The sequence below is a fragment of the Ooceraea biroi genome, chromosome 7 (assembly GCF_003672135.1).
Source record: "Ooceraea biroi isolate clonal line C1 chromosome 7, Obir_v5.4, whole genome shotgun sequence".
NCBI classification, from domain to species: Eukaryota; Metazoa; Arthropoda; class Insecta; order Hymenoptera; family Formicidae; genus Ooceraea; species Ooceraea biroi.
The window spans coordinates 15,170,394-15,193,016 of record NC_039512.1 but is presented as its reverse complement, the minus strand read 5'-3'; the positions used below and the strand labels follow the sequence as shown (position 1 = coordinate 15,193,016).

General features: G+C 44.0%; 1 protein-coding gene across 10 annotated transcripts in view; it reads left to right on the top strand.

The window, feature by feature from the left end:
- The window catches only part of LOC105288019 (whirlin), a 66,497-nt gene extending 44,081 nt beyond the window's left edge, over positions 1-22,416 (top strand). For 8 of the 10 annotated variants that reach the window (XM_026971440.1, XM_026971438.1, XM_026971437.1 and 5 more), the window contains 4 exons: positions 11,106-11,333; positions 16,558-16,863; positions 17,451-17,529; positions 17,689-22,416. In XM_026971440.1, the coding sequence (XP_026827241.1) occupies positions 11,106-11,333; positions 16,558-16,863; positions 17,451-17,529; positions 17,689-17,831 (756 nt within the window). In that variant the 3' untranslated portion in view covers positions 17,832-22,416. The remainder of the gene's footprint in view (positions 1-11,105; positions 11,334-16,557; positions 16,864-17,450; positions 17,530-17,688) is intronic. The other 2 variants (XM_026971444.1, XM_026971441.1) reach the window with 1 other exon arrangement.
- Positions 22,417-22,623: the final 207 nt, after the last annotated feature.

Below are 22,623 nucleotides of genomic sequence, written 5' to 3'. Positions count from 1 at the left end.
CGGCGCGAGAGTCACTAGTTCCCAGCGTCGTCAACATTAATCATTCCGACAATTAATCCTCAAAGTTTTCGTTTCATCGAAATAAACGAGCCACAAGATGCTGTATCATAAATAATTTATTATTATTGTTGATTTTAATTCAACATTATTGATGTATTGCAAATATAACATCATTACAAAATACTAAGGAATTAATAATATTAATTCTGTTATAAATTATCAGCTTGTGAACATTTCAAACGTAAGAAGAAGAAATCAATGTCGAGCTCGTAAAGAACCAATTTGGCTGACGACACCCGATACATTCCGCAGACGCCTTCGACGCAGCCCGATTGTCTCCTTCCGCCTTTCTTCTCTCTCATAATGCACCCGCGTGCTCGTCTTATTGCGAGAGGAGAGGCAGGAGGGTAGTAAAGGGGATCTCAATGAGAGATTCCCAATAAACGGATGGGAGCAAACAGCGCTGAAAGGAACGCATGAACCGTGTCGCGCGATCTACGTCGCTCGTTTCACTGTTCACCCTCTCTTTTTCCTCCTCTTGCTCCCTGTCGATCGATGGTCGCGATAGTCTCGCGCGTTCTATCTGAAAATCCCCCGCAGATTGTCTCTGTAATAGCGACGGATTAAAAGCACCTCCGCTTGTGCGATTTTTGCACGGATCGGAGATTCAGCCGCATCGACGAAAAAGTTATGAATTCGGAGACACGTAGGAGCGACGTGATCTTTCGCGATAAAGAGAGAAAAACAAGAGAAAGAGATATGAGCAATCGTATTTTCGATCGCAAGTACTTTGTCGGTTATCCGCGATGCCAAATCTCAATCACACAATATAATCCGAACGTTGCGTTAAAGCAGCCGCGTTTTCAGCGCGATGATCGGGATTTAAATTTGTTGAAACGTTCAATCACGAAACACAAAGGGAATACCTCTCTCTTTCTTGTTCTTTGATTTTAATCGAATTTCACTGTCCAAAAATTGAAAAGAATTTATTTCGCCGATAAACTACCTCATAAATTGCATTAATGACAAACACTAAAGCAATAATAAATCAATGAGCCAGACGCGTGTCGAATCTGCGATTAATCCGTGATTTGTTATTCCTAATTCCATGTAATTCGATGAGACGAACGTTTATCGAGTACCTCCCTGACGTCGCGGCTCCGCTTCCGTCGCAGAAATTTCCTCGGGTGTCTCCTACAACTGCGCGTTACATGATTTACGTACAAATGGCAGTTGAAATGGGACAAGCAGTGTTGCGAGGAGGAAAGGAGGAAGGGAGGAACGGTAGAAACGTCGTCTCATTAGAATGGACTAATTAAGGCCGCTCGTTTCCATTAATGAGGTTCCGCTATTAGTCACTCGCTTAAGGTAGCGCAAAAGCGGCTTACGTGTCGATTACGTGGATCTATTTCTTCTTCTTCTCCTGGCAAAAGGCTTGTTAATAATCATAATAATTAAAAGTGAGACTGAGGGAGGGATCTCAATCGAACTTGTCTAGCTCGATCATAAAATGACTCGATGATCGCTGATTCACGAGCATCTGCGGCTCGTCTTTATTTCATTTTCTTTGTTAAAAAAAAGGAGACAGAAATTGGAGTTTTCTCGATGAGTATTACGTGTCGATAAACGATGACCAATATCGATATCGATACGATACAAAATGATACATAATAACAAATACAATAATTTATCGTATAAATAATATTAGCGGAATGCTGATCACTCCCGTTGATTAATTAAAACATACGCGAGTGCACACGCGAGTGAGTGATCGAGGATCTTGTCAGTGTCCTACTTGCGAGACGCTTTCTTAAAAACGCTTTGTATCGCCGTGGTACAAGGCTGCAATTAAAATTACACGCTACTAATTAAGAGGCTATCGAGTGTCTGATGTGCCGAGGCATGCACGGAAAACCACCACCCCCCGCTCTCCCCCACAGACTGCGAACTGCGATGATGGATCTTATCGCGGATCTGATCGTGGATCATCGGAGGCTGCACGCGATCATCGAACCGTCCTCGGAACTCTACGGCACTCTTAGGCGACCCCGCGAATAATGCATTATTGTTGTTAGTCCTGCCGAGGTCCTGGCGAGTCACGCTCGAGTACTGTGCCAAATCGTCCCCCTCCTCGAGCTAATTGCAGTCGATCGATATCAGGAATATCGTGCCGAGAGCACGAGGTGACGCGTTCTCCAAGATGTACCGATGATGTCCTCGTCCCGATCTTCGCAGCTGAAGTCGCACTCGCTCTTCCGCGTGACCGATCAGCTCGCCGGAAACGCGCGAGGTGATGGTGCCCCATAGCAGATCCCCCTCAGCGGCGGAGACCCCCGCTCGACAACGGAACGACGCTCGAATCGTCAATGAATGTCTTCCGTCGTTACGCCGGCGTCTTTCCGAGAGTTGAAATCGAGACATGTAATTTAGAGATTGATCTTCGAGTGAACCTTTACTCTTGAAAGCAAAATTTTATTATTGATTCGAAACTTCAAAATATTTCTGTAAGTGTATTCTTCAGTCTTGACCTGAAAGAAATTTTATTTCGAAATTTTTTTCGAAAGAGACAAAATCTACAACGAAATGCGAGATCATTCCAAAATCATCTCGGATAAAAGATCCTCTCAATGCTTTCGAATTTGGGAGACTCGGCGTAACGACGGAATGCTCAACTCGCTCTGACAATGTCGTCATCGTCATCATCAACATCGTCGTCGTCGAGCAGATTCTCCTCTCGTTGCAGGCAGGTACAGAGACGGCGAGGACGATGTGCGAGGAAGGTCCTTGCGCGTTTTCTCGCCGGAGCCCTAGAGCGGCCGAACGGCAGGTCAGAGCTTTTCTTGAAGGGCCTGGCGCAACTCCTCGGTAGCCTTGGCCATATCCTGACCCTGCCGGTGCACCTCCGAACGTACCGAGTGCTGCACCGACGAGTTGGACCGCCGCACGGAATTTCCGCTGCCGAATTTCGGCCGTGGGATCCGCACGCGCTGGACGTCGCTCAGCCACGACTCCATGATGTCTTCCGCGTCTGCGAAAAAAGCAATGACGAGTGCCTGTAGTGCTGAGATTATTGGCGTCGTTAGTTCGTTAATTGAAGGACGCTCTTCCTGTTAGTGTGCACGAGTTAGAAGTTGCCGTTGGATGGAGAGCTGACTAGAATTTCGCGATTCGTGAGATTCTTGAGTTCTGGAGTTTGGTGATTTAGAGAATTTCAGGAGGAGAATTATAGAGTCCGTGGGTTTCTCATAGGGTTCCTTTCGCTGGATAGAAAGCAACGGCGTTCGCAGTGACATTGATTAGCGTCTGCGGTGAATAAATTAGACGAGAGAGAGATTGGATGTGTTAGAATAGAGCTGGAATTCAAAAGACGTAGAGTGAAATAGCAGTGACAGATTTATGGAAGTCGTAATGGCGATCAGCGTCGCGATTAGCGAGTCCATTAATTAGGAGAGACTGAGTACGTTGGCACTGTGCACGAGGCAAGTGAAAATAATTAAAGATAGCTAGGAGAGAGTCTCATTAGAATCTTCTAGAAACAGTTTGGGATCTGCTGAACTCGTAAGTCCTGAACTGTGCATCTTTAGTTCTAAATGGATAATTCGGTAAGACCTGATATACGTGAATCCGAGAATCGGTCGAGTCTACAACTTTCGGATTCTGCAATCTGTCAGATATAGCGTTTGCGGATATCGGGATTTACGGATTCCGGCGTCTGCGAATTCGAGAATTCGCGGATTTTCGGATTAGCCGAAGTACCTATGGGATTCCGGGATGCTTCACGGTGATCCTCGGATCTTCAGATGTATGGCTCTTACGTATAGCGAGAGAATATTGTAACTCGTGAGAATTCTCAGCTCTCAATAGCTACGAAATTTTCAAGAGCGATCGAACTGAGACCCAGGAAAACGATGAAGTGTCGGATAAACTTGGATGCGAAAGGGGAAAGCGACGTTTTCCTCACTTCGGGCGATCCGTAAATTCCCGTGCATCTGCTTCGAGCTATCTGCGATCTTGAATAATGAGGTCCCGCGAAAACGACGAGATCTGAGAAACCCGCGAGGTCGAGCGTGATGCACGGAGAGAGATCGAAAGGCGCGCGCGAGCCTTGAAGTAAGGAGAATAACTCGATCCGACGGCATTTTATGATCTTGTTTACGCCCGGCCGTGCCGAGAATGAACCGAGGGTGAGAAAAACACGTCGTGATCCCGCGAAGGGATCGTCGATGAGCCGAGCAAGCGATTTTCGGAACGTGCGGCGGATACGCTTCTCGCACGCGTAGCGCATATTTGTGTCCCCGAAAATGGTTCTGAATTATTATAATTTCCGTGAATTCGCCTTTCGGTAAATAAATTTTTAATATCAATATTTTATATTTCCAATTAAATAAACTCCGAATTTTTGAGATAATTTATACGAGCTGGCATGTATCGTTATTTCTGCGAATGTTGTTTCCGCCAAACATTTTAAAAATTTTTATGTGATATAATTCTCTGGATTCACGTGGAGATATTTCGTGGAGAATTTTACCGAATTTGTTTTTGCATAATTCGCTATGATTTTATGAGATCCCACAGCATCCAGGATTTACTCTCGAGCATCACGAATATTTCGCACACAAAGCAAGACGTAAGATCTAACGAGTTTTATGGCAATGCTGCCTATCGACTGCATACCATGAGCTGCATGTATGCACATGCACCTGCATATATGCGCAGCTTCACGGGCGGGAGTATTATCGGCTCGCCTGCTTAATGATCTCGCCGTGGTCAGATTTCATCAGGCGCTACGCGGTTTCCTAATCGAAGCGGCGTAATTACGCGAAATGCGAGCCATTACTCGATGCCGAATAATAACTTGAGACTGCACGGACTCCCGACAGATTTTGTTCACTTCAATTTTCTCCGAAAGTATTTGCAGGATCCCTCGTTAAAACATGCGTTCTGATATTTTTGAAGACTACCGAAAAAATACCAAGTAATTTCAACTAATAAGCCACCAAATTATACAAAACTCGATATAAGAAAAAACAATTTTTTCGCGCAAGGAGAGAACGATAACGTTGCGTTGGCGAGTTTATTTTAATTTGACATGTCAAACGCGTTTCGAGAGTCCGGATTTTGAGTCTCCAGATATCGTTTTCAAAAATGAGAACCGATAACTCCGCGCGCTGTTTAATTTGTTAGAATCGAGATTTAGATATGCTAGTTACATTTTGCTTCAGTACGCAGAACAAATCCGCCAACGGAGACAAGATAATCGACACATTGAAATTATTTATATACTTTGTCACCGTCAGCCGCGTTCGCTAAATGTTAAATGAACCAATCTGTCTGAAAAATTCCGAACCAAATCCGGTTCTCTGGCACAGCCTCGCAATTATCCCGTGAAATGCATCGCTTCAAACGCAACTCGCGATCGCGTGCTGCGTGCTCTGAAAAGATCATCGGCCGATGACAACGTTAAACGCGGATCGTTTGCGATTTCGAAGGCCGAGCAAAGCCGACAACAAAGGCGGAACGGCAATTTGCTACGCATTACGAAAAAACGCGCGGAATGTCAATCAACCCATATTGAAAAGTTCCCCGTACGTGAAATGAATATATTCACGAACGTTTCGTTCGTAATTGCGATGGAAATTCGCGCTTTTTCGAGAAATAAATTTCCTGCGTTACGGAAAATATAGAATGCAAAATAGAAAATTGTGCAAAACCTGCAAAATATGCATCCTGCAAAGCAAAATCGCGGTGGTAACCGATAAACATAAATAATCATACCAAACAGCATGTTCAAATATTTACAGAGAAGGTATATTTCTCTCCTCGCGCGCATGTAATATATTTTACATGTCGCGTTTGAAGTGTTTCTCATGTTGCGTGGATAATAATTTTTCTCGCGTTACGTAAAACAACGCGCAAAATTCGTCGTAAATTTGTTCGAAAAGCGCGATTACGTAATCTCACCGATAACATCGACAGATACAAGTAATTGCTCTGCGATTGCAGTGAAAAAAATTGTTACGGTGTTTGCAGGGAAAGTTAGTGAATGCGAGGAGCCTATGGTACCGCAAGATGCGTTAGAGATGAGAAAGTGCTCAGTTAGGAGAGTTGGTTAGTAAATATTAGTGATAGCGGTATCTTTCTCGATGACTCGAGAGCTCCGTTATGAAGGTGAACTTTTCAAAATTCGAACGCGATAAATACCTGTGCCGAGTATCGAACGGATCGCTCGGATGAGCGATTCAAATCCGATCGCCGCGATCCAATTAAGATCGCGGACCACGAGGATCCCCTTGCGACGATCGTGCGATGGAGACGATGATTTGATTGAGACGACCACGAGGAAACGATCACGAGAAGCGTTCGACTTGCTGGTGCCTGCGCGACTGATTCAGGAATCGAGCATGAAGTAGCGAGCACCGACGCAGGTTTACGTTTACCTGATCGAGAGAGTGAGTCAGAGCTTCGAAGAGAGTGAGCGAGAGAAGGAAGGAGCGGGCGGAACAAGAAAAAGAAAAGAAAAAGAGACAGAAAGAGAAGGAGGGAATGAGAATACAAATAAAGGTAGAAAAGGAAGAAGCGAGACAGAGAGATCGCGACGCAGGATGTGCGAGAGAAGGAGGTCCAAATCGAAGATGAGGGGCGAGAGAGGGAACAGGTAACAGGTGAGAGGGGATCAGGAACGTAAGCAGCAGCTAGCGGTGCTTCTGGGTCCGAATGAAGCCCAATATTGGGGCCCAAAATGGATGAAGAGAAATAAAATGTTCTTGGAATATTTATTCTAATTTATTACAATATTTTGTCGGAAGAAAAGACGTAGCGACCGCAAGCTAAACGATTCCAAGGGAAGCCGCGTGTTTAATCGAGATTGTGGACCAATGTGGGCCAGCGGGCCCAAAAATGGCGGCCTACGCCCCTCAGACCAGCTCGCGGCCGACGTTGCCGGATTGGCGACGGCTTGCGTCGCGAATGCAGGTTGCACGTACAGTCCGACCAGGTGCATCCTCTCCTCGCTCTCTTCGGGGCCCTCGTGCGCTATCAGGAGCCTGATAACAGGAGTGTATCGGCGTGACTGGGCGGCTTCGTCAATCGTATCGCTCTTTTACGAGTTCGGTCGCGACTCGATATGCGAGTTACGCGAAAAATCATGTTAAAACTCACCCGAACCCGATGTACACCGTGTGTCGTGCGAAAGAGGATGATCAGAGAGGAGTGGATGCCTCTCGCAAAATGCAGGAGAATTGACGTGGCTAATGACGTAACGAGACAGATGTCATGTGACACTCTTTCGACCACACGATATGCTTTCAACGTCACGTCGACTTCATCGAAACGATAATTATGGTAATTATAAATAATTAAAAGAATCATATTTTCCGGGGACGTACTGTGCGTTTGGATTTTCAGCATTAATTCAACTGGAGCGCACTACGCAATAGGATGCGAGTTTATGTGGAGCACGAGCCATATAAATGTATAATACACGAATATAATAATTTTCCAGCGCGCACGTACTACGCCTACGTTCCTAAAATTCATTTGCGAGTAGAAGTACTCATTTTTGCATTAATTAAATTCAGAGAAATAACGTTGAACAATGCAGCGTGTTGAAATCCACGGGAATTACAATGCGCGCGGGGAGATTTGAAAATCTCTCGCTATGCGCACGTGTTACTCCATATTTTCATGTCGAAAATTAATTTGGGAGCCGGAGGACAATTTATTAACGAGACGAGGATTGGATCTGGCGTACATACATTGACGCGCGTAAAACACTAATTTCGTGATAGTGCGAGAGGGCCGTAGGACCTAAGAGTGCGTCTAGGAGTTCATCGAACTTGCATGTGTATTGCGTCATTCCTCAAACTGGTTCGTGAGTGACACCTACGCGCGGAGATCAACGTGATCCATGAGTTTGCTCGCTTGCTCGCTCGGGTTGATCCAGACTCGAGTTAGGCGTGGTCGACGAGTTACTCGGAAAAACCTTATCTTCAACTGGATTACCTATATAATCCCCGCTTATCGCACAGGTATTTTCCGCGCCGTCGAATTCTGCGACAGTCTCCTCCCTTCGCAAACTAGTCGTGTTATTAGTAACAACATTCAGCAATCTTTGTATTTTACGATCCCGCCTTGATCTTAATCCGTGAAAAATATTCAATATTTCCGCGATGCGGAGAATCGAAAAGAAGAGATTTAATTAAAGCGTAACGATTTCATTATAAGAAGCTCAGTTCACCATCGTCCACCTCATCACGCGTGCTTAATTGCTTTTTCATCAACTCGTCCATCAGCGTGGCAGCATGCCGGTAAAAGATAAAGACGCCAATCTTAAAAAAGGGGCACGCTGCCTCCTGCAACGGTTACATCGTCGCGCTTGAGACGGACGCTCGCCGGCATTATTATCGCGGCGAGTGAACCAACTTGTGAACGTGTACTTGCTTCTTACAATTCCCGGGAACAAGACCGACCAGTCGTGCGAGCACTCCAACTTCCAGGAAGAACGGAGTGCCTGCTCGGCGACCGCTTTAACCGGGGGCCGCGAGTTCCCGAGCACGCCGCGACAATTGACCTACATCGTAAGCTCGTAAAACACCGCGTGTTCGTCACGCGGAGGAAGTCCCAATTCAGGGGACCGTGGTGGGCCGCTGGCCGGTTCGCTCTACGTGATCCTTGTTCCTCGCTCGTATAACGGAACGTCGCCCCGAAACTTTCTCCGACAGCAGCGGCGGCGAATCCATTAATAACCGGTGGTCATTATTTATTTCCCGAGCCGCCGCCGCCAACGACGAAGACGACTAAGGTCACTGGGTGACCACGTCACTGGGTGCGCGATTTGAATTGGGAACAGCACCGGTTGAGGTCATCGAGTTTGTGTCTTTAGAGCCCATATCAGACTAGAGAGACAGGCGATTTGGATTGAGGTTACGATTCGAGGGTTGAGACTTGGATCAATCAAAGTGTAACAGTCGATGTCTTTATCGATCAAATTGCAATCTGTGAATTGTCTCTGTCCTCGTGATGCCGACTATAGTCGTCATCCGCGAAGCGGCTTGTAGATTAGATAAATTTAAACAAATATCGTTCTCGGGGAAATTTTTTAATTGCATTGCTCTGTTTTGTGTCTTGGAAAATCTTTAATATGATGAATTAAGACAATGGAGCAAGCAAATAACGTGATTCTTCTGCTCAGATGCGTAACGCCAGCGATCTACATCGCCGTGCTATACAATAATCTACAAGCTGCTCTGTAATTAATAAAAAAAAATAATTAATAAATATTCTGCAAACTATTCAGCCGACGCTGTCATGTTGAAAAGGTTGATTCTCCCTTTTGAAAGCAGCGTACGCGCAAAAATAATATCGTAAAGTTTCAACGATGCGGGGATTTAAACGTATCCCGACAGTTTGGAGAAAAAATAATAAAAGACTGTGATTTCTTGGTCACAATACTGTTTCGATGATAGCGTACGCAAATTTATCACAAAGTTTCCACGAAGCAGGAAAACGTATCTCGAGAATCTCAAAGAGAAAATAATGAATACAGGCTGATGAGATTATGAAAAATGAGTCTTTACGGGTTAATTAAGTCGTTAATTATGGTAAGGGGATCCCCTGGTCTCATCGCTCTTCGTAATAATCGTTAGACGCGACTTATCGCGAAAATTGCTGACGATCGCCTCGGAACGATCCTCGTGTAACTGGTTTCGCGCAATCTTTTGCGGCTAGGGGAGACGTGCTCCAGTTAAGACGGCAACAATTGGGGCCCACCTGCGCTCCGTTACGCGTCCCCGCGCAAAACGATCATAAACGCGCGCGCGCATCGATCGCGTGGGTCTTACAAAGAGATCACTCGTTTACCACGTTTCTAACAATCATTTTTCTCGGTTTTCCAATTCTTCGTTCAACTCTTATCCCTTATATCTCCTCCTTTAGAAAAGTCAATCCTCGCATAAGCGTTGTTCCTTCGGGACATTAACAAAAGCGGCCGACGCACAGTGGGGCAAATCGGGGAAAAACGGCCAAAAATCTATAAAATCCGTAAAACTGAACAGATTTCGATGAAATTTACGGGATATGTAAAGTTAAGGGTGTATATTTGAATTATGGATTTATGTGTAATGTATCCATTCAGAGGCGTTTATTTCTTTTAGAGGGAGGGACTATACACGTAAATGTGAACTAAAAATTCTAAATTAAGCATGCCAATAATAAAAATAACTTATTAAAAGTATTAAAGCGATATTAAAAGCGATCGTGGCACAGAGATGAGCACTACTCTGTGGAACTAAAGAGTTGTGAGTTCAAATCCAAACAAAAACTTGTCGGTTTTATACATACTCAATTTGAGTATTTTTACATACTCAAAAAAACATTAAATTTTTTAAATACTTGATGTTTATAGAGTTTCTAATACTTTGAGATGTTATACAACAGACTTTAATAGTTATGGAAAATACAAATATTGCTCAAAACCTATTTTTGGCCGCGTTGCCCCCATGTGCGACGTCAAGGCAATGACTTATTTTATTTTCTAAGTCAAACTAAATCGAATTGAAAATGTCATCGCTTTATGAATACATCATAATCGCTTTATGAATACAGTAAATAACAGAGAAGTATTATAAAACGTGGCCGGACTTGCGAGGAATTACTGTGGCTGTCCGAGAAAAACGGAGAAGGCAAAGGAGAGGCGGAAGCTCATACGGATCAGTTTCAGTGCAGGAAAGTTACAAGAAACGACTCGGCTGCAATTACGGGGGTGAAACGAACGAGGCAAGTGCGTACCTTCTCGCGTCCCGTTGTGTGCGCTTCGTTAGGAGGTTCAATTCGCGATTTCAGCTGAATTCAGTCCAATATTTGACGAAAACTATATTTCTTTTTTCTGAAAAAAATTTCTAGTAGGATATATTAATATAATATTCGCGTACTTGCACTCCTCCTCACCCTCTCTCCTCTGATCATATCCCACCCCAACGTGACTCCGCGTTGCAAGTGACACGAGCGAAAGACACAACTGATGAACAATGTGAGGGCGTACGGGCGCTAACATAAGGCAATTTCCGGTAATGTTTATGCGATATCCCGCGCCGGCGTCGCGACGGCAGGAGAGCGACGGGGGTTGCGAGGGTAGCGACGCCGAGATGATCGGTAACGGGAGACGGGGCGCTGGCGAGCGGGACCGCGATTTGGAGGAGGATGACGAACTCGAGGGCAGGGAGGAGAGGAGCTCGGAGAGTGGAGGAGGTGGTGGAGGTTTCGGTGGTTGGAGGTCCCACCTACTCGGTGGGCTAACGCAACGCGTCAAATCCTGGTACTGGGGCGCCAGGCCCCTTGTAAGTTTTCCCGTTTTCCGGCGAGAGACGTCAGTCACTCTTTCTCTCTTTCTTCTCTCTCTCTCTAGCACGGTTATGTTGATCTCGTTTCTGTCTTTTGTGGCTTTTCGTTTTGTATTCGTTGGTTCTTTCCTTTTTTGTCTTCTTTTTTTCTCTCTCTTTCCTTTCTCTCTCGCTCTCTTCTTTTTATTGGCTGTCGACTCGTTCTCTCCGCCGCCATCGGCTCTCTTCGCACCGACCCCGCGGAGGGCCGAGAGGAGACCAAGGGCGTCCGTGGGAAGGCAGGACAATGGATTGAGAGGGACAGCCGAGAAGTTTTGATGGCAAATCGAGTTTGAGAGATCTATTCTCGCGCGGATATATATATATATATATATATATATATATATGTGTATATATATGTATCGGTCACTCGATACATGTATAGTAGGTGTCTTTGTATAACTAAAAGTACACCTACGTGCTACTAGATGATATTACGTCACTCTGCTTTCCTCCCTCTTCTTATGTATTTGATATTTTTATGACGATGTATAATTGTGCTCTTTTTCATTGCTTTTATTTTATTTATCTAATGTTCAAAAGACTAGTCAAAGTTTCCAACTCTGATCTTTTTTGCTCTTGATTTTCTCTCTCTCTCTCTCTCTCTCTCTCTCTGATCTTGACACTTGACTTCAATCTTACACCTTAATTCCGACTTGGAAAGTTTCTTGAAGAATCAGAATTTGCACAATCCATCCTCTATGGGCGCCCTTGTGGCAGGGTGAGAAGACGCGAGGACGCGATACCAATTCGACAATCGACCATGCCGCGATCTGAAGGGAGTGGGCGCGCGAAGGACAGCGAGCTGCAATTTTTGCGCGAGGAAACTCTGCCATCTCGCCGGAAGTCTCGGTGTTTGCGTGACTGCAAAAGAAATCACGAAAGAAAGCGCCATCGTAATCGAATTCGTCGCGGTTGTCCGAACACTTGGAGCGTTCAGTACTACGAAATCACAATTAAAAATAAAAGAATCATGATTAAAAATAAAAGAAAATTATGACTTATGATATTGTATACATTAATCGCCAAAATTTCAAGAGAAATTTACGTTTCTCGCCGTTAGTTGTTACTTATTGAAGTGGAGCGGAAATTTCTTCGCCGGGATTAATGAACCCGGCCAAGTTTTCCCGAGTTTTCCTTTCCGCACGGATGACCACGCGGCAATCGAATCGCCGTAAAGTACCGTAATTGGCAGGGCGAAAGAGAAAACGCAGAATTATAGCGACGCATTAAAGAGAGACATCGCGGACTTCCGGCGAGTTCACGATCGTTTGCACTTTGGGACATCCGGGTCGCGGAACGGTGCTCGCGCGCGGTACAGTTAATTAGTTTATAATATCTCGATCGCACATGTGCGACGAGTAAAGAAATTGACGATCACGACGAGACGATTTCAACGACACAGGTGAACGCGACGCGACGGAAATCGATGCGACTCGAGCCACCGGAAGCGTCCACTCCCTTCGGCATGAGTTCTCGTCCTAATTAGAGCTCTCTTTCTCACACACCGTGTGCGATCGAGTGTCCATGTGCTCCTAGAGCTAGCGAGATTAGTCGACATAGCGTTAGGTGTGTACGTGTTTTTTTATTTCTTTTGTTCTTAGATGTGTCTTGCACATGCTACTCTTTTACGACTTGTCCTTATATTACATATCAGCACGATATCACTATTCATAATTAATTACGTGCAGTATATACAGAGCGTCTCATCTGCGTCGCGACGCGATCTTGATCGCGGAATGAATTCCAGCGTCGACTTGGTCCTTTCATCGAGAATTCTCGAGAGAATTATCTGAACAGAACGAAGACAATCGACGATAAAAATTAACGACGGGCCGAGTCCAATAAACGAAAGAGTTGTCGCAAATTTGCTTTAGCAGGGTGAAAAGAAATAACAAAATTCCGAATTTCTGGAATTTTCATGAAAATTGAAGAAACATGCTTGATTGTTAAATGACAAAACGAGCAATTTGCCGCGAAACGGAAACTTAATCGAGCGAATAATTGTCTTGAACTTCGTCGCAGAATACGTCGTCGAAGGTTGATTGGGTGAGACATTCTATATATACGCGTGTGTACGAGCACAGGGATGTGCGCTACATACATTCACATAGATGTCTTGGCATGCACGATCACTTTACTCACATGAAAAACAGGCAGGAATTTCCGCGAGTACGGACGCGAAGCAGACATTGATCGGTATTAATCACACAGATCAGGACATTGTTGGCAACAAATTTTTATCAAAATAAAACAAAGCACCATTCCTATCAAACTCGCGATCAAATTTGAGGCGATTAAAAAGGAGAAGCGACACGAAGTGTCGAAGTAGCGAAAAATTCTTATTAGCACATACATAATCGAATAAGAGATTGATTCGCGATTAAGGAAGTCGAATTTCTCGAGTTTCTCAAACGGCAGATGAACGTGAAAAGTTGTAAGACTGTGGGAGAGTTGTAGATTTTCCTGTCCGCGTTTACAGACATCACGGGTAGACGCATCAATAAGTAGAAAGAGAAATTTCCGGTCAGACACCAGACGAGAACTCGAGCGGATCATCAACGTGGGAAGCGCGCATGACACATCATTGTGCCGACGTGCGTACATTTACGTACCGCGTGTGGGTGCACTTTCATCGTGCTCTTTTACGTTTCTCTCGAACGAATCGATTTGATTAACCCAATCTTCATGCCTCTTGGCCATGAACTCAAGTGGAATTAGCGAGGGACGCTGAATCCCATCGCCCTCTTCGGGGCGTCATTAATTGACCGCTTGTAGTAATCACGTTAATCCAGCTGTCCAATATAGCCTGCATAATGCAGCGCGGTTGATCGGCGCGATCGAATTTCGATATCGGATTATTTCCGGCCAGTGATAATCAAAGTTCTGTTCACAGTAGATAACTGATACTTTTTACATGTAACTCATCGAAAAATGAGAAAAAAGCCCATCCAGTTGTCGAAGTAATAATTGAGTTCCACTTGGCATGCACGCGATGTGAATGTGGATTACATAGCAACTTTTCAAATAAGGATTTATTATCATCGTCGTATAAATTGCACGAGTGTCAAGTGATAGTTTAAAAAGGAAGCTATTGTATAGTTTCACAGAAATAGTTGGGTCTTTTCTATTTCGCCGCAGTATGAGTCAATGCAAAATGTAGACATGAAGCTTCCATATTTTATATACAAATGCACATGTGCGTTGTATAATATCCAACTCATTTTATATTTCGCATTATCTTTAAAATATCCTGACGACTCATTCGCTATAAGTACATACATGCTTCTCGATTCAGGTTCTCCTTTCAATCCTCTCAATAATCTTTGAGCCGTGACGCGATAGAAAGGACCCGAGGATTGTCGCTAGCGACATAATTAGTATTGCAGAATTAGTTGTCAGTTTGTCTCTGTCTAGCTTAGTCGAGCGGCAGTGTCGCCATAATTGAAAGTATCTCTTGCTACACGCGTGTATCGATGTATCATTTCCACTCTGGAGAGTGCTGCGCGCACTCTCGCACTCTCGATATTGGTAAACCATACGAAATCGGAGCAAATGGAATAGCAAACAGTTAATTGTGATAATGAGTACACCAACTACCGCCACCACCACCACCACCACCACCACCACCACCACCACCATCACCACCACAGCCACCATGCTCACTCTCTCTTTCTCTCTTTCTCTCTCCGAGCACCACCAAACACCCAACTGCTACTAGCCTGCCATCAGCAAGCATGACTCAATTTTTCGATATATATATATATATTATTATTATTCTTGTAATTTATACGTACATATTATATATACATGTCGCGTGTGTATAGACACGTATGTGCACATTATATGTTCCGCGGCACATATAATTCACATACACGCACTTAGGTGATGTAACATTGCACGCAACAGAAAAGCGGAACGGAAGCGATGGAGCCGAACCGAATGCAAGATAATCAAGATAGTCACGTGGACGAGTGAATAAAATTCTGTTATTTTAATCGAAACGCCGCCCACTGTTTCTCCTCCATTGAATTCTCTCGAATTCGAAATCGAGACGACGAGGAAGCTGGAGATTCCGTCGTACCTCTCAAGATGTCTTCGCTAATTGTTTGTTAGTAACGGCTTGCCATCGCGAGAATCACTCGCTGATAAGATCGGAATGACAAAAAAACAGATAACTTCGCAGATCATCGTGCCTACATACAATCAAGATATCCTTTTCGTTTGTTTAGCGTTTACTCCCGTTTTCATTCCCAGCACGCTAGATAAGGCAGCATGCGAGATGAGAAGTACCAGGAGGATATAGTTGGAATGTACGTCGAGAATGCATCCGTTTCGAGTACACCTCTCTCTCTATCAGCTTCCGATCAGCACTTTCGCATTTTTATCATCAAGATTAATGTCCCACGCGATAAAGTGCACTCTGAAATCGCGAGAGTATCCGAGAATCACCATCGTTCTACGCACATCACGTATTTTTTCTGTCTCGTGGCGGAAGCTGCGTTACCAGAACGCTCTTCCACCGCAGCGTGCACGCGAATACTAGCCAGCATAAGCCTCTTTTTTAGCTCTTATGTGCTGTCGTCGTGCGTGTGCGTGTGTATGTGTGTGTGAGAGAGAGAGGGTGTGCGCATCGGGATGATTTTTCGGATCCGCGCCAGCAAGCGTGCTCGGTTTAATTTAGAAAATTAAATGCCGCGATACTCATTCCTTTAGATGAGATTGGAATTTCAATTACGTCGGAAAGATAAAGGAGCTAATCTTTTAACGTCGCGAAATCACGAGTGTAATTTCAGGCAATCGGGCAACTCGGTATTTTCAGAAATTCAGACATAACTTGGAATTTTATCACAAGCCTTTTCGTTAGACTTACGTCACTCTTATAATTTCAACTTACAACTTGAGTTGATTTTACAGAATCTGGAATTCCGAGATTCGAATAGAATCTAAATCTTTTATTCCGCTTTTAGTATAATGATTATCCGTGGAATCATATAACTTTATTCACTTAAGCTGGTTTATGTCGATTCGGTGTTGATTTTTTCTCTTTTCTCTTTTATTTTTATATGATACAAACAAAATTAATCGGCTTTGAGTTGTTGACGCGGATCCGATAAAATAGCCGGATGCGGGACCTGGTGCTCGATTACCGCCGTTCGAATGCAAGCTGTGCCCGTTCCAGGAGCTCGCGCACAAGCTCTCGCGGAGCTTCGATATGCAGGAAGCACAGCTGCTGGAGGAGGGTGGTTCCGGCGGCGGGACCACCGGGAGTGGGACTGCCGGGGGTCCACCACGACGACATCATAGCGTGCAGCGGCTGACCCGTAGCGAGATGTCGGAGCGACGGGAAGAAGACGGCGCTCTGGTAGTGCCCGACCATCAGGGTAACCTGCGGATCACCGTGAAGAAGACCAAATCCATACTGGGCATCGCCATCGAGGGCGGCGCCAACACGAAACATCCACTGCCCCGGATCATCAACATACACGTGAGTTCTTTCTTCAAGATTATTAGTTAAGGTCTAAACTTTGTGAAATCTAGAGAAAGATAAAGTATGGAGAATGAGAAAGAAATGTTCAAGTCCAGAAGATGTTTGCGAAAGCAAAATTGAAATCAGGATATGCGATCAGAAGCTACAATGAGACTAAAAGATGTTGAAGCAATCTTGAGGTGGGATTTATTTCAGTATTAATTTAGCTTGTTTCTATCTGGATTGTCAAGTTTGTAAATTCAGAAATGACATTTAACGGAAAATGTTACGCGCTTTTTAACTTGATAGAACTTTATAAAGCACTTTGTATAAATAATTATGCGTGGATAATTATGCGGGAATGCTGATGATACTACTTAATATTTCCTTAGTCTCTTTAATGAGCAATATTACGATGAAATTTATTTTATATTACAGCGCTCGTTATGCCAGGTTCTTAATCATCCCGCTTAAGTGAACTTCGGCTTCGCCGAAACGCGCGATTAATTTATGCGTCGAGCGGATTTATCGCCGGCACCATTTACGACGGCATAAACAATATTATGCCATAAACGTGACTAACGCGTGCGATAATTTGTTTGCAGGACAACGGAGCAGCTTATGAGGCTGGCGGCCTCGAAGTCGGCCAGCTCATCCTCGAGGTCGACGGCCAGAAAGTCGAAGGTAAGGCCAGCCATGCAACTTTCTTTCAAATCTACCTATTTGCAAAACAAACTCTTGCTCATGTTGAAACAGCGACAATTAGAAGAATTTAATCTTCTGATAAATGCGGCAAGTTCAATCCTAGGCAACGATAACGATTAATTAATCTTCACTCGACAGGTCTTCATCATCAAGAGGTTGCGCGGCTGATCGCCGAGTCATTCGCGCGTCGCGACCGCAACGAGATCGAGTTCCTGGTGGTGGAGGCGAAGAAAAGTAACCTGGAGCCCAAGCCCACGGCGCTCATCTTCCTGGAGGCGTAGCAGGAGTCTCCCACCTCCGAGCCGGAACCACCGTAGTCCAGCTTGACCTGAGGCTCGGTCGGCGGCGACTCCCGCATATAAATCGTTGCCGCCGCCGCCGAATCCGCTCGAAATCGCTCGTGCATCCGCGAAGATCCCCAAGGAGAGCACGTGACGCGCCTTTGCGGACTGCGATGGACGAACGGTCCGGTTTTCGTCGGATTCGGACGGCCGAGCTGTCGGTCAGACCGCTGATCTTGATCTAACCTGGCCTCGGTGGTGGGAAGTTTATTTGACCTGCGTTGATGACAACGCGACACCCTGGAAGACAACTATCCGAAATGCGGCGGTCCGAGAGTCGGCGTGTTGCCGGATTATCCTCATTCGAAACCGCGTGGATGAGATCTCGGAGAGTTGCTGGACACTCGGCTGCCGCGCGATTCGAGTAACTCCACTTGTGTATATATATATATATATATATATATATGCATACAGCTGTACATACTCTTATAACGGACAGTTCGATAGAAGATGGATGATCGTTTCAAGAAGTTTTCAAGAAGAAAAACAACAGGAAAAAGAGAGAGCGCCGAGAAAGAGTCAATTCGGAATTTCTTGGCAACGCCAATCCCGATCTTGGACCGCCCGCTCGCGCGATTCGAAGCCGCGGCTGGACACGGCAAGAATGCGCATACGCCATCTGCGAGGGATGAAGCGGAGGGCGCTTATTTTTCGTCGGCGCTTCGTCATTGAGCCGACGATTGCTCTCGGGACCCGAGGAAAATCCGAGGGAGGTGGAGGATCGTGCAATGTGCCAAACTGACTGATCGTGAAGCCGTCTCGCGTATAAAAACGATCAAAAAGAAGAGAAGATAAAAGTTACGGAGAAAAGGAGAACGCGCGAACCCCTACATGCTCACATCATGTGCAGTTGCGTGAACGATTACCTCACAGACACATTCACAAACTACACACGTGGACTTTACGGATTATAATTATTGTATACTTGCGCAAGACCCGATTAATTATGCGAGATTTATTAGGGGAAAGATATTTGTATGCGAAAGGCAGAAGGGCGCGGGGGAGAAATTTGAAAGAAGAAACTTGCGCGATTTATTAGAAGTAAGTTCGATGAATCTCGATAAAAATAAATGAGCGAATTAAAGTAAACTGAATCGAATAAAATAAAGCATAGATTTTAAAAATGCAATATTTATACACGAAATAACTTAAATTCTCAATATTCGCTCAGAAAAATTTGCTAAAACAAATATGAAATTTTAGAGCCTAGCAATTTATTTATTGCAACGTAGACTTATTTCATTATTGTATTTAAGAGCTTCAATCTCCCGTTCTGTAAATTAGGGAGTTTGCGCGCTAAAATGGCGACCGATAATGCTACACTCGCTTCCTTCTGCTTCTTGAATACAACTACGTTGATCAAGATTCTCGTTAATTCGAATGATTAGGTGTGTCGTTCGGCTGGTTCTCGAAATCGCGCCTAATATCGCTTACTAGTCTGTTAAATGTTACTGTATAGATTTAACGTTGACGTAGTTAATAGACGTTGATCGGGCGTCGCTAGGACGTCGCGCGTTGTTCGTTTATTGCGTTGTCAGTTGTGTGTTAGAGAATTTTAGCCCATCGGGGCCACGATATGTGTTCTCGCGAGTATGCGAGTGTATGCTTTACCTTGCAAACCTATGCAATAACAAAATCTTTCGTGTTATTTATTTACATAGATCGATCTTTCGAAACCGATTAATTCTCTTATCGATGCTTGAACCTTGAAACCACTTGACATAGTTTTAAATTCAATATTTTATCTAATAAATTGATATTACATACAATAAAACAAAGGTAAACATTTAAACTGATATCAAATTGAGAAGAATGAGGCGCCTCGCACGCGCGAGAAACATATCGCGAGCCGGGAAGGGACTGAAGATAATATTTTTTCGACTGTCGAGTATATATAGCCGAAATGCGTCGATGATCGTCATCGAGGCGGAATTAACGACGATCTTGACCGGGATCGAGACGATACTGCGTCGACTTGTTACGTTGCGAGCGTTGTTGAGGCTTAAAGAAGTATATTACCCACGTACACATTATCTACACATATTTATACGTGTACATATAAGTATTATTATTATGGAAAACTACTGTAGTGGAATTGCAAAATCGTACCTAATTAACTGGGCGTCAAGCGTCTCGCCGAAGGGAATACTTTAAAAGAAAAGGAATATAGAAAGAAAAAGAAAAAGAAAGATATGATAGAAGCGTACGCGCGGTATTTTCAAAGAAAAACTTATACTTAGAGGTGCATTAAAACAAATACATAGCAAGGGCCTGATCGAGAGTTCGAGTTCAAGCGGCGAAAGATCGCGGACGATCCTGCGGAACGAGGATCTTTGAGGATCCTCCGACGAATCTCTCTGAGTCCAGGAAAAAAAGAGCACTTGGATTAAAAAGATGTATATTAAATCGCAAATCAAAAATGGAATTAAGACTCAAGCGCTGATTTCCTGGATTTTCTTTTCTGATCAAACAGGGATGTAGAGATCCTTCGAATCCGTTTTGTGTCATTATCTAGAGAGTATACTAGTCATTTAATTAATTACGTTCTCTTTTCCTTTAAGCAACTGATTGTTAATAATCCTAAAATGCGAGAGGCCGTGTGGCATCTTTTTTCCTCGAACCAGAAAAATTTGGCTCATTCTGCGTATGGCGATAAGTGAGTCCTGTTTTCGTATATACATGTATGTGTGCACAATTCAGTCGAGTGAGTGCATATCACATGGGCATGAAAGCGGCTCGATCGTCCGTGATTTTTCCGATTAAAGTATTAAAAGAAAAAAAAAAGAGAGAAAAAAGAGTAAAACGTGTTAAAGTCGTAGAATATGCGCGTGCGAGCAGTTGAGCAATCGTTTGAATGCCAAATCGAGCCACGAGCGAGCGAAGGAAAATGCTTAATCACGGTATCCAGGCGATTAAACCCTTACCACGTGACACGATAATTGTACATCGTAATACAAATGTCGTTTTGTTAATTATTATTATAATTGTCAACTTTCATGGCCTATTTGGAGTTTGACTCGCAAATAAATTCACCTTGGAAACAATCATTTAAAATTTAAGAAGTAAGAATATTTTTAACGATGCTTTTCGAGACAATTTGATTTACTATTGTATAAAATCTCTTCTTCCTTTTTTGCCGTAATAAATTCTCGCTTGACATCACCGAAGGAGCATCTCGCATCTATTCGTGGAGCCGTCGTAAGGATTTAATAGCTGCGGTTTCGGCAAATGTGCCAAAAAGTTTGCGCTTAATCACACCGATCAATGACAACGGCAGCTTCAGTCGGCATCGTCGCATCGTAAAAAAGGAGAGAAAAGAGGAACAACGAATATCGAGAAGGATTTCCCGGAGCACATTTGAATCTTTTCTTCGCTATTCTTTTATAGCACGCACGGGAGCATGATAAGTCGCTTTAATCACCACGTCGCAGCAAGAAAAGGAAAGCAAGAGAAGGAAAAAGAGAGACGAGCGAAGAAACATTAGGAAAGGACTTTCTTTCCAAAAAAGAAGAAAAGAAAAAAGAAAAGAAGAAAAGAGTTGAAGGATTTTGCCAGATCGATCAAGATATTCGGGAGATTCGGAGCGACCAGAAGAAGACAAGAAAGAACAAGAAGGGTGGCTCGAGAGTTTCGGAAGGCGACGGCGGGGGCACAACCTGCGAGCGGACTTGACAGATAAAATAAGATGAGATATTTTTGTAATGCTTTCGATGTACCGCAATCCCAGAAACGTTTCGAAGATCTCAGCTGACATATCCGACAATGCCTTATCGCTTTTAAAGAAAACTCGACAACTATCGGGGAACTCCGCGCGAGGACTGGCGAACTGGAGAATCGGAAACGTGGGACACCTGAAACACACTCGCAATCGAAATTAATTTCACCGATCAACTCCAAACCGCTTCCCGCATCCCAGAGGAGGAACGGAGACACGCGAGACACTCGATTCAAAACTATTTGACACTCGATAGAGCGTTTATAATTAATAAATAATTACGCGGCCTTTGCATTATATTTTCAGACTCGAAATTGTTACTCGATCATTAAACGAAAGGTTTCCGTAAAAACGAGAGAGAAAAAACTGAATTGCACAAGACGTCGATAAAAGAATTAATTAATTAATTAATTAGCGCCACTAGCAATTACTTTCTGTTTATTTTCGCGTGCGGGCGCGCGCGAGATTCTCCATTCGACACGTACATTACTTCATTTCTGCAATTAAGCTGTTCCTAATCGAGTTCTTGATGCTTTTTGATCGACGCTTCTCTTCGAGAGCGAATCTGTGTCTCCTTAATTTATATCAGAGAGTTTACATTTGTATTGAAAGATACATTTTGGATTCAAACGCGCAGAGAGCAATTCCAAGGCTCGCAATTGTGCAACAAATTACATTTATCGAATTAACCATTATCTGCCGCGAAAGAACAAACAACGTTAAAAAACAAACCTATAAATGGAGCAGATCATAACTTGGATTAACGCACGTGTAATCCTGCAATTTCTCGCTCGAACAAAATAAAAAAAAGAAGGAATAAAGGGAAATTCTCACGTGGGCGCGATGGCGAGCGTCGTGTTCGTAGATTGGACAGTAAGCCAACGTTAATTAAGCAACAACAGAACAACAACTTAACGCAAGTCTCGCGTAATTCCTAGCTCCTATTTGTAATACTTATCACGATGTTGGAAGAGGGAAAGGAGGAACACGAGCGGAGGAAAACGCTAAAAGAACAGG